At 43.9% G+C, this 16,940-nt stretch overlaps 1 protein-coding gene across 4 annotated transcripts in view; it reads right to left on the bottom strand.

Annotated features, from left to right (window-relative positions):
* The window catches only part of ACTR3B (actin related protein 3B), a 932,787-nt gene that overhangs the window by 405,999 nt on the left and 509,848 nt on the right, over positions 1–16,940 (bottom strand). For 3 of the 4 annotated variants that reach the window (XM_069647930.1, XM_069647932.1, XM_069647929.1), the window contains one exon: positions 14,326–14,469. The exons of the other annotated variant lie outside the window; for it this stretch is intronic. In XM_069647930.1, coding sequence (XP_069504031.1) covers positions 14,326–14,469 — 144 coding nt within the window. The remainder of the gene's footprint in view (positions 1–14,325; positions 14,470–16,940) is intronic. 4 annotated transcript variants of the gene reach the window in all.

Below are 16,940 nucleotides of genomic sequence, written 5' to 3'. Positions count from 1 at the left end.
AGGAAGGCTTCTGGATACCGGGTTGCATAATGTAGAATTACTAGAATATACTTGTTCCCTTGCTTGGAGAGCTCCAATGGGCCCATGATATACATACCAATTCTAGAGAATGGCACCTCTATTATCAGGAGGGGTTGTAGTGCTTTGGGTCGAAGGGAGTGTGGAATTGTTTTCTGGCATAGAGGACAGGTAGCTCTGAAGTTCTTAACATCAGCGTAAACCCCAGGCCAGTGAAACCTGTTGATAATCTGCCCCTGTATTTGGCTGTTCACAAGTGCCCCGAAGGCAAATGGGTGTGAGCTAACTCAAGAAGAACCCTTCTATGACTTCTAGATACAAGAATCTGGATCTTGATTACCCTGCCTGTGATAAGGTCTCCGCTGTACAACAGACTGTGTTTTAGAAAAAAAAAAGGCCCGTCTTCAGACCTTCCTTCCTCTTCAGATACTACTTCGTAGAAGGCTTCTGACAGAATAGAGTATTTTCACTGAGAGAAAGATAGGTCAGAAATGATTTCTGTCTCTTCTACAGTAGTTTTTGGGATTAGAATGAGATGGGTTTCTTCATCAGCCTCGCCAAAACCCTTGGTTCCCCTCTCTGTAAGTTCTTGTTCCTGAACATTTATGGTTTGAGGAAAGAGGACTGCTTCTAAGATTCCCCGGGCAATTTTCTCACCAGCTTTTACGTGGTAAGGGTGTTTCCCATTATTCTGCATTAATGCCTTTTATTAAAGACCACTAACTTGAAGACCACATCTTTGCATTCCAATATGTTTTGGAACCATGCAAATCAGTGGGATAAACACACAAGAACTCAACTGCAGTCCTCCCACCAACAGCCAATCAGCAATACACCTCTATCCCATACTGTCATCCCACAGAATATTTCTTTTGAATCAACATTCTAGATGCCAAGCCCCTGCTCTGTTCCCTATAGAAATACTACCCCTACGCACCAGGTGAGTTGTGATGGAATCCTTTAAGCACAGACAGAAAATGTGTCAGATACATGACAGAGTACGCTTGCCTAACACTAACCTGTCAGTAACGGTTTCTGGTCTCTTGCTGTATTGTTTCATCGAAAACCCTGGTTTCTGCTGGTTCATGAGTAAAGTCGATGCCACTAGGATATTACAAGTCAAAACTGCTTTTCATGCAAGGCTATTCCAAAGTTGTGGGGCAAATATAGATCAGTCCGAGAGGCAGAAAGAACACTTCACCATGGACCTGCAGGCTAGTGGATAGAGCACTGACTTCAGAGATTTTCCTGCACACTGGTTTACCTTTCTTTCCCCTGGCAGCCAACAATAGGGGTCTCAAGCTCTCAGTTTTCCTAGAGGGCAGCAAGCATATGATATGATATGATATGATATGATATGATATGATATGATATGATATGATATGATAGGTTTTTTATAACCGCTTAATACCCAGAGGTTTGTAAGCGCGGACCCAGGGAACGAACCTGTGTTGGACCATGTCGTCTTGCTTCCAAGGCGAGCACGTTGTCACTGAGCTATCCTCCCGAGACAATGCAGACATGCAGTCAGGCCCCTGGCCACTTTTCATACGCAAGGATTTTAAAGCAGAGAACGCAGTGGAGTTGACATCTGGAAGAAAGTAGAGGAAATTGTGGCACACTAGCAAAGCCATGACACCAACAAATGTGATTTGCTGGTGCTGACAACGGGTTGAATATCCTTGCTGTCCTATGAATTGGTAAGACTATGCATGTTCATGCCTTTCGGTATGTCCTTCTCTTTGTGGTGACATATTTCATTGTTACCTTCCCGTAATTAAGGACATGATTGCAATGGCCCAGAAGATCAGTGTGAACCTCAGCCAGTCTTACGGGGCAAGGAATGTGGTGCACCAATGGCAGGTGTGCAACAAGTTGACCCTGCCAAACCTAAACACTGCAATTGCCAACCGTAGGAATTATACTTGGCAAGTGTTGGACCGGAAAAGTGAAAAATGGAAGGCCATCACTGATTATTGAAAAAGTTCCAGCCATGCATTTAATAGGGTGTACTTTACACCAACACAGTGGCAGCTGTTAGCTGATGCTTTTATGTGCATAATCTTCCTGTCTCTACTCTTCAACCTTTACAACTTATCCAGAACAGGACTGCAAGACTTGTCCTTGGCCTCAAGCCCAGTGATCATATCTCTCCAGCTCTGAAATCTCTTCACTGGCTCCCTGTGGCTGCAAGGATCAAGTTCAAGAAACTCTGGATCATCCACAAGGCTTTTTGGGGCCTGGGACCGATCTACCTCCAACATTCTCTTCCAAAACATCTTCCTTCTCGAGCTCTCAACTCATCCACCTCCGAATCTCTGAGGGTCAGACGCTTTTGCAAGTGGAGAGTTGGGGGCAGATCTATCTCCTCGGCTGGGGCCTCCCTCTGGAACAGCCTCTGTGCCTCTCTAAAAGTTGAGCAGAACCACCTCTGGTTACAGTAGCAACTCAAGACTATCCTTTGCGCTTCCACTTTCTCTCTTCCTCTCCCCTGCTGAGGCACCGGACTGCTCCGCACACTTGTTACTTGGTCACCCTCTGAACTCGGGCCCAAGCTCCTGCATGTCCAGTTGCCCTTGGGCTCCCCAGCACTTATGGGTCTGTATCTGCAACTCTACAGTCTCTTCCCGCTGCACTTATGACTGCTGGCTGCACTTGTGGGTTAACTGCACTTCTCCCTTCCCCTCCCCCCAGCACTTCTCCCCTTCCCAATTCCTGCACTTGCGCGATCTGAATGATACAAGGCCTAGTAAGATTGTTATTTTGTCCTTCCATTGTTTCCCCCTCCTTGTCTTGTCGCGCCTCGAAACACTTGTGTGCAAACGCGATATAACTGCCACTACATATCATATCATATCATATCAACTCATGGCTTTTTGAGGAGGCTACCAAGTGTGTTAACCTGAACAGAGCATCACTTAATGAGGTACTGCCACTGATGTACCTGCTAGAACTCAACCTATTCAACATGATAAGGGCATATACTTTTGGCTAGTGAGGTGGATACAGTGCAGCTGGTGAGGGGGTGTGCTCTCAACTGGATCTCTACATACTCCCAATAAAATATAACACACATTACCACCTAGCCTTGTTTGGTGATCAAATGCTTCAAGCTCAAAGAGGCTAACTTTTAGATGTATAAGAACTCAGACAATCCAGCAGAGGCTGGCAGAGTCTGACACAGGGTCTGGAAGTCAATGCAACAACCTACTTACTCAAAGCACCAGCGATCTCAAGAAGAGTCTTCTTCATCATCAGAGTATACATTTCCATTGTCGCCTACACCAATTGACCCACTTTGACCCTTCTCCTGTGAACACAACTGACTATAATGATAAGCTGGAGATGAGGAGCCTGTGAGGTACAATATTCATTCAATTGAGTATAGAGAATATGTATGGATCTAAAAGAACATATTTCAGACCTGCAGCAATTCAGATGGTGGATTCATATCTACCTGACGCATGTCCAATGAGTAAGGAAGATGATCCACTACAGTACTGGTTCAGTAAGCGGTCGGTCAGGCCATAGAATCTCGGCCAGTGAACATTCTAAGCAAGTCTTTTCTGTTCCCTGGGCTATTGTATCTTGCTGCAGTAGAAGACTGGCAGTGCCCCATGTAGAATAATTAACATGAATTAAAATGAACTGGCACTACGTTGAAACAGACTGTGGCAATCTATCTAGCCACAGCCAAAAGAACTACTCTGAGGATGAAGACTTGGAGCCTGATCTACAAAAGGCTTTTCAGTTGTAGTGTGCCCTTGTAAAATGCTTTTGTAAATCAGGTCCATGTTCTCTGCTTCAAGTTACACAGTAAAACGTGGATGGGGTTGTTTTATTGTGGTTTATGGTTGTGAAATGGCTAAATCCAACGAATGACTGCTGGTTTGGGTGAGGTGTACCTGTTTTATCATGATGAGATGCCAATAACAGCCAACCAAGGGAACACAGTTAACAGTGTATTTGTCTGTGGTTGAGCCTTTTCTAAATTCTGCTGTGCTGTACGTCATTGTGGGATACAGCATGCTTGTCCAGATGTGACGGAATTCCATCAGCAAGAGTGTGAAAAGTTTTGCTTTTTTGATTTTTAGTAAACAAATTATGCAGGTAATTCTGTTTCTGAAAGGGAAATATGCTAATAGGAGCACACTTTCATAACACCCCATGTCACAATTATAGTACACTACATGTGTCTTTGTGAGACAGTCTCCAGTCTCCTCCAGCAACAGGTCCAAAGATTGCAAGTGCATTCTTAACAGATGCTAACAACAGACACTGGTGGCTTTTTACTTGTCTAGTCCCCAGATTCAAATTGTAAAAATTGTATATGCTCGTCAGCCTTATGGCAGGTACAACTGTAAAACATGCAGTGGAGATTGCCACTCACATTGAGGAGCAGGACATAGATATATGCGCGATCACTGAGAATTGGGCACATTTAGCAGCTGGTCCTTCGCTCAACTTAGCCATTCCATTAGGATATGGAATGTTTAGATGCGATAGAAAAGATGGCAAGGGTGGGGGGTTGCCATTATACATAAATTAGCTCGCAACATCTGGGAAAGTAGAGAATTTTTAATGGATGGTGTGGATTCTCTCTGCATTAAAACTAGTTTGAGCGCAGGGAGCACGCTAAACATTCTCCTGTTATATAAACCACCCCATATAACGAGTGACTTTCAACTTTTTTTACTTGCCTCTGTTAAAGCAAACACAGAATATTTGCTTTTGGCAGACTTCAATCTATGGTTTAACCATAAGGAAGATAAAACTGCCCTTGAAATGCAAGAAGGTCTGCAGGATTTAGGCTTTATACAACGTATTCAAGAGTCCACACATAGCCTGGGCCACACTTTAGACTGGGTAGGTAGTCATGAAACCAACATCAACAATATATTAGTATCTCCATGTCCCTAGTCGGATAATTTTTTCTTGAATTTTGATATTATTGTAGATTTTCCCATCAAACTTAAATGTCAGAATCTCACTAAAATACCGCACCGGAACCTACATTTTCAACACTATAATTGATCCTATAACTGATACTCCGGAAAACCTAGCAAATAGGATTTCCTCCAACCCAGAAAGTGTTGCTAGCACTCTAGCACCTATAAAAATAAAAATGATTAAAAATGAAACTAAACATAACTTATGGTATACTTCGGAGCTTCAATCTCTGAAATCACTAACCACTAAATCCTACCATTTATGGAAGAAGCATAGTACATCACTGCTTCTCAACAAATACAAAGCCTCTGTCTCTACTTACAAAAAGGCTATTCTTAAAGCCAAATCTAGCTTCTTTAATGACAGAATTCACAGCACAACACTAAAGAGCTCTTTCACATCTTGAAGGAACAAGAAAGAACTAACCACACCACTCCAGATAGATCTATCTCGGATGATGTCCCCTAGTGCAACGTTATGCAACAAGCTATGCATAAAAAAATAGATACCATCAAGGAAAATATATTGGAGAAAAGTAATAATTTAAACTGCACCAAGGCTATATCTGCGGATTGGTCCTTTCATAGATCACCGACCATCCCAACTTTTAATCTATCACTTATAACAGATAAGGACTTAGAAACTATTATTAACCAACTAAAGCCCACAAGAAGCAAAAATGACATCCATAATACTATGATAATTAAGACCTGTGCCCCTTCCTTAATCACCTCTATCTGTCAATTTGTCAATACCTCTATATCTACCGGTGCGGTCCCTCAGGAACTTAAGAAATCATGGGTTATGCCAGGGCTCTCAGTCGATATGCCAAATGATTATCGACCCATTACCAACACAGCGTTTCTACTTAAGATTCTTGACTGTGTGGCCTATATACAAATTGCAGACCACTTAAAGACCTACCCCATCCTAAACGACCATCAGTCCAGATTTTGTGTCGGATATGGCACTGAAACCGTGCTTCTTGAACTCAAGTCTAAATTAATGGCCCGTATGGATAACAAGGAAGCATCTTTGCTCATGCTGCTTGATCTCTCTGCGGCCTTCGACCTGGTGGACCACGATATCATGGCCACCAGGTTGTGTGAAGTGGCCAATTTCTCCCCGCTGGCCTGCAAATGGGTACTGTCATTTCTCAATAATCGAGATAGTAGAGACTTTTGCAGCAATGCTGAATCTGAGTCTATTGTAACAACTTGTGGTGTTCCGCAGGGTGCTTGCACTTCCCCCTGTTTCTACAATATATTTACGGCTCCTCTGTTCGCAATGCTTGATCATGAAAACATAATATTCACCAACTACACGGATGGCACTCAATGTGTCATCCCGCTCTCAGGCTCCCACAGTGTAGACGAAATGGCCATTTATAGAGTTTTTACTCTAATTGAAACTTGGATGTCTACAATAAGCTAGCACTGAACAAATCAAAAACCGAATTGCTTGTCATAGGTTCACCACATACCACTAACAGACTTGGTGCACAGTATGATAACTTCCAATTGGGAGAAGAATCCATTAAACCCTTAAAAAAAGTGAAAACTCTGGGAGTGACCTTTGATCAACATATGACCATGAAACAGCATGTCAGTAGTCTTATATCGTCATGTGCATACTACATTAAACTTTTAACACATTTAAGGCCTCTTATTTCACAGGATAATGCAGAGACTATTGCGAGAGCAATAGTAGGCTCAAAAACAGATTACTGCGCTAGCCTCCTTATGGGAATCAATAAGTCTGATTGTAACAGGCTGGAAGTATGTCAAAATGGGGCTATCAGAGCCGTCATGAAACTTAAATATAGAGACCATGTTACGACAGCGAGACGTGAGCTCCACTGGTTGCCGGTGGCTTCCAGATTTCTATTCCGAACCCTGACTATCGTACACAAGTGTAGATATGGAAACATGCCTGGATATTTACAACAGCTTCTATCCATAAGAAATAACGCGAGAACATTAAGGTCGAATGATCTGTACCTTCTGTCTGAATCAAAGTGCCACACTGTCAGAGTAGCCAATTCAGCCTTCGCTTCTAATGGACCAAGGGATTGGAATGCTCTTCCTTTAAAGATGAGATCCATTGATTCCCTAGAATTATTTAAGAAAAGATTAAAGACCTATCTTTTCAACTAAATGACCCTGAGATGCTTCTAAAATATATTTTCCTGTGGCGTTGCCTTATTGATACTCCTTTTTGTTATCTGTTATATTTGTCATGTAGTGCCCGCACGCCTTCGGGTCTATGGCCGCACTATATAAATGCATTAAAGTAAAGTAAAGTAAGTAAAGTAAATATAAGCCATGCCTCGTTATTGCACGGTGGCTACATGGGTCACACAGTTATACAGCCAGAGCAGTCATACTAGAGTTAACTAGGTGAGAACTGCTCAGCTATGACAGGGATGTGTATTAGCTGTGCAGGCCATGTGGGGAAATGGGCCGACAGCTGCCCTCTGAAACTCTTGGATGAAGGGCAACACCTTCCTCCCAGAGCACAGGAACCCTCTCCAAGAGATTCCCTGGGAATCGGTGCTTCAAAGGCAGTACTGACATAACACATTGGGCCTCATTACGACTCAGGCGGTAAGGGGTTTACGGCGGCGTAAACAGCGCCGACCCTTACCGCCTGATTCCGAGGTCCCTTAGCGCCATGGAGGTTTTAACACCTGCTTTTAGCAGGTGTTAAAATCCATGGCGCTAAGGGACCTTGATGTTAATTACGCCACCGTAATTACCACCGTAATTTACGGTGGCGTAATTAACGCCTTCCCCACTCCCATTATGCCCTATGGGGCAAAAATGGGAATGGGGAAGGGTAAATGGGGATTGGGGACTTACCGCCCCGCCAACCTCGGAATGGGGCGGTAAGTCCGCCAACCACCATGGCGTAAACGTAGTTTACGCCATGGTGGTAAAGGTACGACCCAGGCGGTAACTTACCGCCTGGGTCGTAATGAGGCCCATAGACTCTAACACCATGGTGCTGACCACTGGAGTCCCACTGAAGTCTACAGATATGGGTAGAGGGCAATGTTAGATTAGCCAGAGAAGAGAAGTAGGCTGAGCAAGAGGTTCCACCATCTTGATTTCTCCTAGGGTTCGTTATACTTCCTGTCCCTACCCACTTCCTGCAGACCATCCCACTATGGGTATGATGTCAGAGGAAAAGGACACTTGTGGCAACAGCCTGGAGTAGACCTCATACAGCAGGCTTGCTTTGGACCAATCCTCTGTGACATTACTGTTGCCTTCATTGATTCATCTCAGAAAAATGAATCACCACCTCAAAGAGCACCTAGAATGCTGTTGAGCCCCAAAGACAAGAAACCAAAGGTATTTGAAGATGTTCTGTCCAACTAGACTGCCTTGAAGGACCTTAGTGACTTTTAAGTCCCCCTTTGTTGTCTTTTAAAGGCATATCATTGAGCACCTCTGCCAATTAACACAGAGTCCCCTTTATTCTTAAAGTCTGCATTCTCTGTGTTTCCTTTACAGTATTAAGTAGTTTTCTTTATTGCTTGCATTGCTAGTTTTAATTAAAGTTCCTCCTTTTTTTAGGAACCTTATGTTGTACTTTTATTTTGGTACCACCGTACTATTGTTGTTTGAGTTGCAACTGTATCAGCTCACACTCCTGAAGATGTAGTCTGCTCCCGGCCTTGTAACCAAAAGAGGCGAAGGGGGTACACTTTACAGACTGTGACTGTTTCAGCTTTATAATTAGGATCACTGCTGGTGTGAAGATGAATAGGTGTTTTACACAGTACTCAGCCGTGTACTATTGCAAAGCAATATTTAGTCACGACAGATATGCTGGAAGATGCTTTTTACACACCACTGAAGAAGGTTACCGTGGCAGCAGGGTATCAGGTGGAACATGCCTACAATGTTTTTTCATGCATTACAGTTGTACCTAACGAATACTGCCTAGTCTTTTTGTCCCAACACACATCCTTATCGCAAAGCATGCAAACAAATGCACACACATCTGCATGTACCTTCTGTTCAGGCAAGGGAAAATACTGTCACACCGGGAGAGGCACAGAGGTGAGCATTGTGGGACAGCACCCTTTTATTTGTCCCCTCATCGAGCCCACCTTGTCCCAACACATCCACTCATTCAGCCTCTTCCTTCCCCTGGTCCTCTGGCCGCTGCACCTTGCCCTCCTGCCCCTCTTCCTACTCCTGCCCATGCACATCCTCCTGCCCCTCATCTGCCTCTCCTTACCTTGCATCTGCCCTCTTCTGTTCCACCGCCTGGGGCTCCTCGTCCTCTCATGTTACCTCTCCAGCTGCCCCATAATGTCTTCCTCCTGCTGCCCATCATCCAGCTTGTTATGTTTCCCCTTCTGCTGCCTCTCAATGCCTCACTCTTCCTGTTCCACCTCCTGCTGACCCTCATCTTCTACTCAATGTACTCCCTCTGGCTGCCCCTCCATTTCTGCCTTCTTTTGTTCCACCTTCTGCTGACCCCTATCTCTGCCTCTTCCCAGTCCACCAGCTGCTGCTGACCCTCCTCCTCACCCGAAAAAAAGACATGCTTACAAACAGATCAACGTGTACAATGACCATAATGGGGTTGGGGCACTACAGGAAAGGTTTTCACAAAGAGCTTCTTCTAGTACAGAGGGTTTTGCACTTAATTTCTATGTGTCTATATTGTGTGTGGTATAAAGGAAAGGGATTCAAAATAATAAAAATGGCAAAGGTTTCTTTTTTCTTTTTTTTCTTTTTGTGAAGTAGAAGGACGGGCATTGGGGGAATTACAAATGCAAAGTGAGGTACATTAATTGGTGCTGTATGATATTGACTTTGTTACTTCATACTCACTATACAAAGTTTCATTTTTAAATGATTGAGTCAGCGCAGACTTGTCAATTCTCAAGAGTGTATTGCTTACTATACAAACAATGCTGAGCATGGGTTTAATGATATAGTTTTGGGGTCCTGACTTTCACTAGGCTTCCTGCTCTACCTGCCATATTCTCAGGCTGCAGATTCATATGCTTTCAATACACCAAAAATCAATGGATGCCTATAGGGGTGCTGAGTTCCATCAAAACTCAAAAGGGAAAACATGTCCTAAGTGTCTTGAATACGTTTAGTCAAAACGATGTACGGGCCTATCTAAAGCACCACCTTCAAAACCCAAAACGGCTTCCCTAAACCAGCACACATCTCAGGGATATAGTCAACATCACACTTACTGCCTTCTAATCATAGGAATATGACACCCAACATGCGTCTTTGCTTCTCTGTGGCAGGGTTATAGCACCCAGCTATACACTTCTTGTCCATCTCCTACAAGCAAGTATTTCCTTACTCCCTGATCAGATTTTTTGTTGGGCTGTGATAGTCTCATCTCCCAGTCATAGGTCACCTCGTGGGCCACACCTATCAGCCGTTAACAGACTATTGGCTCTTCTTTTGATCTCCAGGGGTGATCCTGTGGTCTCCCCCACAGTGCTGGGGGCCCAGTGTAGTTGAGTGCCACATTAAATGTAAGTATTGTGTCTTTAGAGATATTAAACAGAACAAAACCTTGAAATCCGCAGCCCAAAAATGCTTGACACAACTAGAGAAAGATCAGTGAGCTGAGACTGTTTCAGCAGGCAGGGAGTGCATTGGTGTGAGAGATTTGTAGGCTGTGGTGGACCATTAGGTTAAGGCTGGTTCTGCCACAAGAGAGGGTTGGGGGCAGGGGGTACAATCAGCCAAATCTAATAACAACTGTGACCAGAAAATGCTGCAGTCGCACCACCAATCCCAAGAGCAGGCAAATTATCTCAAGAGTCCCAGATGCCACCTTCAACCCGCTGAAAGTCGTCCAGCAGGCTGCACCATGCCCCATTACAGAACCAATAAAATTCAATCACATCAGGGATCACGACACCTTGCATCACTGACAAAGCAGTCACACCCAAAAGACCACTGTATCTGACCAAGGCACTCACAATCTCTGGATGCCAACGAACAAATATAAACCACAAAATCACCAGGATGGAAACAAAGAAATGAAAGGGGGGACAACAGGCCTTTTCTTGCTACACACCCTGACTCTGGAGCAAGATACCAATGCAGATAACACTGGCCCCCTCCACCCTGGACTTCAGGAAGGACCTTACTCTTTAAAGAACACCTCTGTATTTGCTGATTGCTCCATGTAACACTGCACCTTGTCTTCTATAAATCCCATACATACATACATAGGTACAATAACATTCCACAGCTGCTGCTCATTATTGGATAGTTTGGCCCAGTGAATGTCCTGGGTAACTATAAAAGCTCTGGGGGGGGGAGACCAAAGGGAACGCTATTGGAGAAGTGGAACACCGAGCAGTGAAGAGGTTGACGAGCAGAAGACATTGACGTTGAAGGTGAAGGAGGCAGTGGATGTGGGAAAGGAATTGAAGGTTCAGGAAAAGGTGGGGAGCAGAAGGAATTGAATGTGCAGAAGGAGACGAAGAAGATGAAGATGCAGAAGGAGGTGGAGGTTCATAGGAGCTGAGGAGGAGGAAAGGTTGTGGAAGGAGCTTACAAGCTTGGATAAGTGGAACATCAACTAGACGCAGAAAGGACAAATGAGGTCTGAGAAGGTGAACATCAAGGAGGAGGGGAGACAACAGGCAAGGTTGGAGGCATTGGAGGAGAGAAGTGAAGACGTTGAAGCGGGAGGGAGTGGAGAATGAAAGAGAGTTAAAACAGCTGAAGAAGGGCAGACCGAGAATGTGCTACTATGAGAAGAGAAGATTTTAAGACGAAGTGGAGGAGGAGAGGAAGACGGTGGGAGGTCTGCAGCAGGTTTCCGCTTTCTCTCTTTCTTTTGGCTCTCAGTGATGATGACCCCTGTCTGGCAATTCAGTTGTTTGTGTGTATTTGGGGGGAAACAATAAGGCCACTTATAATATGAATTCATCACAGAAGGTAAATGATTAGTGCTGAGTTGTATTGCATGCTGTGACAATAAGCGTAATCATATGTAACTAATAACATGCTTTTAAGTGCTCATGCCAGGATGCAATGCAATAGTAACCCACCAATAGGGAACACTATCAAGGAACAAACAGAGAACATGAAATGATGCAGCTTAGGGGAAGTCATTTAAGTATAATAGCAAAATACCCTTGTTAAAACTGCAGAATCGGCACTCAGGCCTATTTGCTGTGTCTCAAATGTTAAATGTATTACATGCACTTCCTCTGCCTGTGCAGACTATTATCGTCTCAGAATGTCAAGGGCTCTGAGCGACTGTTGGTTTTCCCCTTGTTCCCAACCTCCTTGAGCGCTTTGAAACACTTGCATGTGTATAGGCGCTTTATAAATAAACATTACCATACCATAAAACTTAATACAACTAGATCACTGGACCCAAATCGTAAACATAATTACTGATACAGTTAGTTAAGTACACTGTAACGAGCTAGGTGGGTGGCAAAAAGCTACACGATCAAGTTAGTGAGGTTATGCTGACAGTATGCGAATGGTCTCTTTTCCCAAATGCACTTCTTGCCAAATGTTTTACCTCTTTTTTACCACAGATGGTAAATATGGATAAGGTATATAGAGGGGAGGTGGAAATGGGGTTTGCGGGGATTCCTCTCCCGCTTTCTGTGGTTAAAGAAAAGAGGTCAAAATGACAAAATAAAGTTAGCAAAGTTGTCATTTGGCAAAATAAGCCTTATAAATCCATAATGACACACCCACAAACATGACAATAATTGTGTATTTTTATTCCGCAGCTTGGATCCAGTGCAGCTGTTTCTGTCACTATCTGCTTCCCCCGGGGTCTATGGCGATTGGTCCATTGTAATTACTTTTGGGAGTGGGGGTTATGGCAACAGCATTCATGCTTCTGTGATTGCATGCTTCACCCACCACTCTAGAGTCAACCTTACTGTGGAGCTCAGGTCAGAAGCATGCTTGTCTTCTTGCCCCCAGGGATCCTCCTCATCGTCTGCCATGTTTAACACTTGTATGGCCCCACTTATCTACTCAGACAATCTAGAGGTGGCCCGAAATCCTATGCTGACAACATTCAGTTACCTTTTCAGCATGTGAGGATAAGGGTCTAGCCATGAAATTATCAAACATGCCTGAACAAAATCAATGACTGGATGCAACAAAATAGCTCCAAATAAAATGGATGCCTTGATAATTGAGCAGGAACACGCCTCAGAAATCAAATGCACCCCTCCCGACTCCACTTCTTGTCAGAGAGACCATGACTTCTAAGCAGATACTAAATATTGTAGGGTTCACTCTGTATTTCCTCAGATCCTATGACATCAGTGACTCTATCTTTGCCATGTGGAAACGAAAAATAATTCTCTCCTTCATCCCTAGGGTGGCGAATTCAGCAATATGCAGGGCCCTCAAGAAACTCTAGCAAATGTCATAAGTCAGGGTCCACTTACACCCATTACTGTTCTTTCAGATCAATGTTTGATCTTCAAATATTTCAGTGATGATCCCCCCTCTTCTTTGGAAAACCTCTTCGTGTGATAATTGTCTTTTGGGAAGCTGAGGTTGGCTGAAAGAACATTTCCTAAAATACTCAAGTTAAAATGTGTCAACAGAACTGACAGTAAATATGTGGTCTGGCCTGCTTAGGCCGCCGGAAACTGACAATGGCCTAATTGTCAGCAATACTGTTAGCACTCATCATTGCCTTGGGTTAGTTTCCAAAATGCTAGTCTAACTAATTTCAGACTAATGATGCCAGCATCATTGGTTTCAGTCCTACACTGCAGTGTATTTATCCCTTTTTAGGTATTTACCACTGAGCAAATGGATCAAGTACTGCTGCCATAATTCGCACCAGCAGCTGAGTAATGAGATTTAAAGATATCGCCGCAGCCCTGTTCTCAGCCAAGTATAGGGACTAACTAGGCTGTTTCCAGTACTGAGAGGGTTTCAAGTCAGAGAGGGCGAACACACCCCAAGAGTTGCAAGCCATCCGCTAAAGAGGGTCCACACTGCACTGTCAAAGTGGGGCATGCTCACGCGCTAATAAAGAAAACGGGTGACAAAAAAATAAATACTACATGACACAGTAACGAAAGCACCCATGCACTATACAAAAATTCAACGATCCCACATAATGAAATAAGAAAAAACAACACGGATAATCCCTATGTAAAATAGTCGTCGTGCTTCTCCGAAAAGATCCCAAGCGTATACATACTTATTCCACTTTGGTGCTAGTCATATGTTGGAACGGGGGCGAAACGGGTGTAAAATAGTCATAGGAAATTAGGCATGCAGGTGTGTGCTAGCCAGTAGCTTTACAGGCGGCATGCTGCTACTTTCTAGTCCAACTCGTCCTCGCGTTTACCTTGATGGCCTTTGCGGTCTCCAGCGATTGCTCGGGTGGAATCCCCGCTTCCCGCTCCCTCAGAAGCTGCTGGATGAAATACGTGACGTCTCTTCCTGCGATCGGGATGTGTTTGATGCAGCTGCCAATGACGTATCCTTCCGCCTGAAAATGCACAGCACAGAGACACGTTTGTTCCGCTGGCTAATCAAGTCGCAGTTGGGTAGCATTCATTAAGCGTGAAAGGAGGCCCTTATCCTGGTCACTAGGGTGTGAGCTGAAGGGAAATGCAGTCCACATCATTAATATTAATTACACTATGAGAATTCGCATGATGGCAATAGTGTTCGTTTTTTTTCGCACCTCTGAGTGCATCCAATAAACTGCACACTTGTGGAAATTAATAATGTTGGCTACATTGTATTTCTGTGTTTTTTGCTCAAGTGGTGCTATATTGCAGATGGAAATAACGGAAGTGGCGAGGGTAAACTACAGTGGGTTCAAATTAATGTTTTTATTGGAGGAGCGTAAATATTCCCCCTGAATATGAGGTGCAATTTAGCGTGGTGAGGGGGCCTAAACCAACAACGTTTTTTGGGGGTTGGGGGTATTCTCCCCATTAAAGAACATTTTTTAAATATTGGCTTAAAATCATGCAATTTCAGTACATGTTCAGTGAAATTAGGGTAAAAAGACATAGGGCCTCATTACGAGTGCGGTGGTAAGGGTTTAACAGCACAGGTAAGGATGCCGGTGCCCTTAACCCCTTACCGCCACATTCCGAGGTCCCTTAGCGGGTCCCGCTAAGGACGGCTGGTTTTACCAGCCGACCTTAGCGGGACCCGCTAAGGGACCAGGGAGCTAATAACGGGCCCTCTATTTGTGGGCCCGTTATTAGCTCCCTCCCCATTCCCATTGAGCCCTATGGGGGCTCGAATGGGAATGGGGAATGGTTTTCTGAATGGGGACTTACCGGGCCCTGCAAGGTTGGAATGACCCAGTAAGTCCCCATTCAGAGAACCCAGACACGAGTTTAGAGGTAGCCATGGCGCCAATAGCGCCATGGCTACCTCCAAACTCTTAATGAGGCCCATAGTTTGCAATCGGTTTTGTAGGGTAAGTCATACAATTCCAATAGATGCAACAATACACCAACATTGCACACTTCTTTTCATGATGCCTTTGCCCACAATATATGCCAGTATAAAAACATGTTCATGCTGGCTGTGCCCATACATGTCCATGGAGTATGCACCAATATATGCCAGTATTACCATGTGAGAGCCTAATCATGTTGGTTTTTCCAGTCCAAAATGCTATGCCACAGTTAAGAAATATGAAAACAAAACAAGGGGTTGGGGAGCCACATAAATCATTGACTTCCGGGGCCACTGTAAACTATAACCATGCAGGCAGTGTCACGTGAGATACATTGGAAAAAGAATCTGTAAAAAAGAATTCAAACACCTGATTACCTCAGCAAAAGCACTTAGAGAACACATGGTTTAAGACTAGATTTGATAAACAGGTTAGATTTATTCAACATCATAAAACCACAATATTCATCAATGTAAAACACGACAGGCCAGTCTCTCTCATACAACAACATTAATCAATAAACATATTCATCATATCACAATATAGAAAAATGAAAATACAAAAAAAAGAGAAAACAAACATCACAATTCATCAAAGACAAAGACAAGCACGCTTTCGCAAAGCGTGCTTGTCTTTGCCACACCTTCATTCTGGACCCATGTAGTCCTGTGATAGCTTGTCTTTTAAGTTCTTCACGTTGATCTATTTATTTTCAAATTTGTTTATTGGCATTTATTAATGAACACACTTGTAGGATAACATATGCCAGGGTACAAGGATGTTGAGAGTTAATGAGGAAAAACAACAACAAACAAACCATAAAACATTAACTTTCTCCCAGTGATTCTGCGTGCTAAGTTGGGTTGGTGTCACCAAGTGGGTCGGGGGGGAAGGGAGAAGACCTATGAGAAAGTGTGCTTTTCTTTGATGCACTTGGATTCTGGACTTTTTGACTTCTCATATTTAGTAGATTTTTTTATGAATCGCTGAAAACGATTATGTCATCCAGAAAGACAGCAGAGTATGCGTCATGGGGTTGTAATAAACAATCCATAAACCTCTGGAAGGTTGCTGGTGCCCTGTGTAAGCCGAACGGCAACACCTTGAATTATTACAATGCCTGTGGACTGGAAAAGGCTGTTTTTCCCTTATTTTAGGGCTTTAATGGCATCTGCCAGTAACCCTTAGTGAGGTCAAGTCTGAGGGAGTTTGCAGTGCCGAGTCTTTCTACAAGTTCATCTACGCGTGGCATTGGGTACGCCTCATATATACGGATCAGCTGTTTGAAGTCCAATCATGTGGATCCGTCTGGCTTTGGGAGCAATACTATTGGCGAACACAAAGGACGTACTGACAGTTCTATGATCTCCATGCAAAACATGTCTTCAATCTCGTCTTTCACCATCTGTCGACCGGCTTCTGGGATTCTATATGGTGTCATCCAAACTATCTTAATAGGCGTGATTTGGAGTGTTCAGCTAGAGTGGCCCACCCAGGAACGTTGGAGAACACCCGGTTATGGGTTTGGAGGGACTCCA

This window comes from Ambystoma mexicanum, chromosome 2q, assembly GCF_040938575.1.
Source record: "Ambystoma mexicanum isolate Mex_15411 chromosome 2q, UKY_AmexF1_1, whole genome shotgun sequence".
NCBI classification, from domain to species: Eukaryota; Metazoa; Chordata; class Amphibia; order Caudata; family Ambystomatidae; genus Ambystoma; species Ambystoma mexicanum.
Note: the sequence above shows the minus strand (reverse complement) of the source record. Positions and strands in the feature narration are given on the sequence as shown.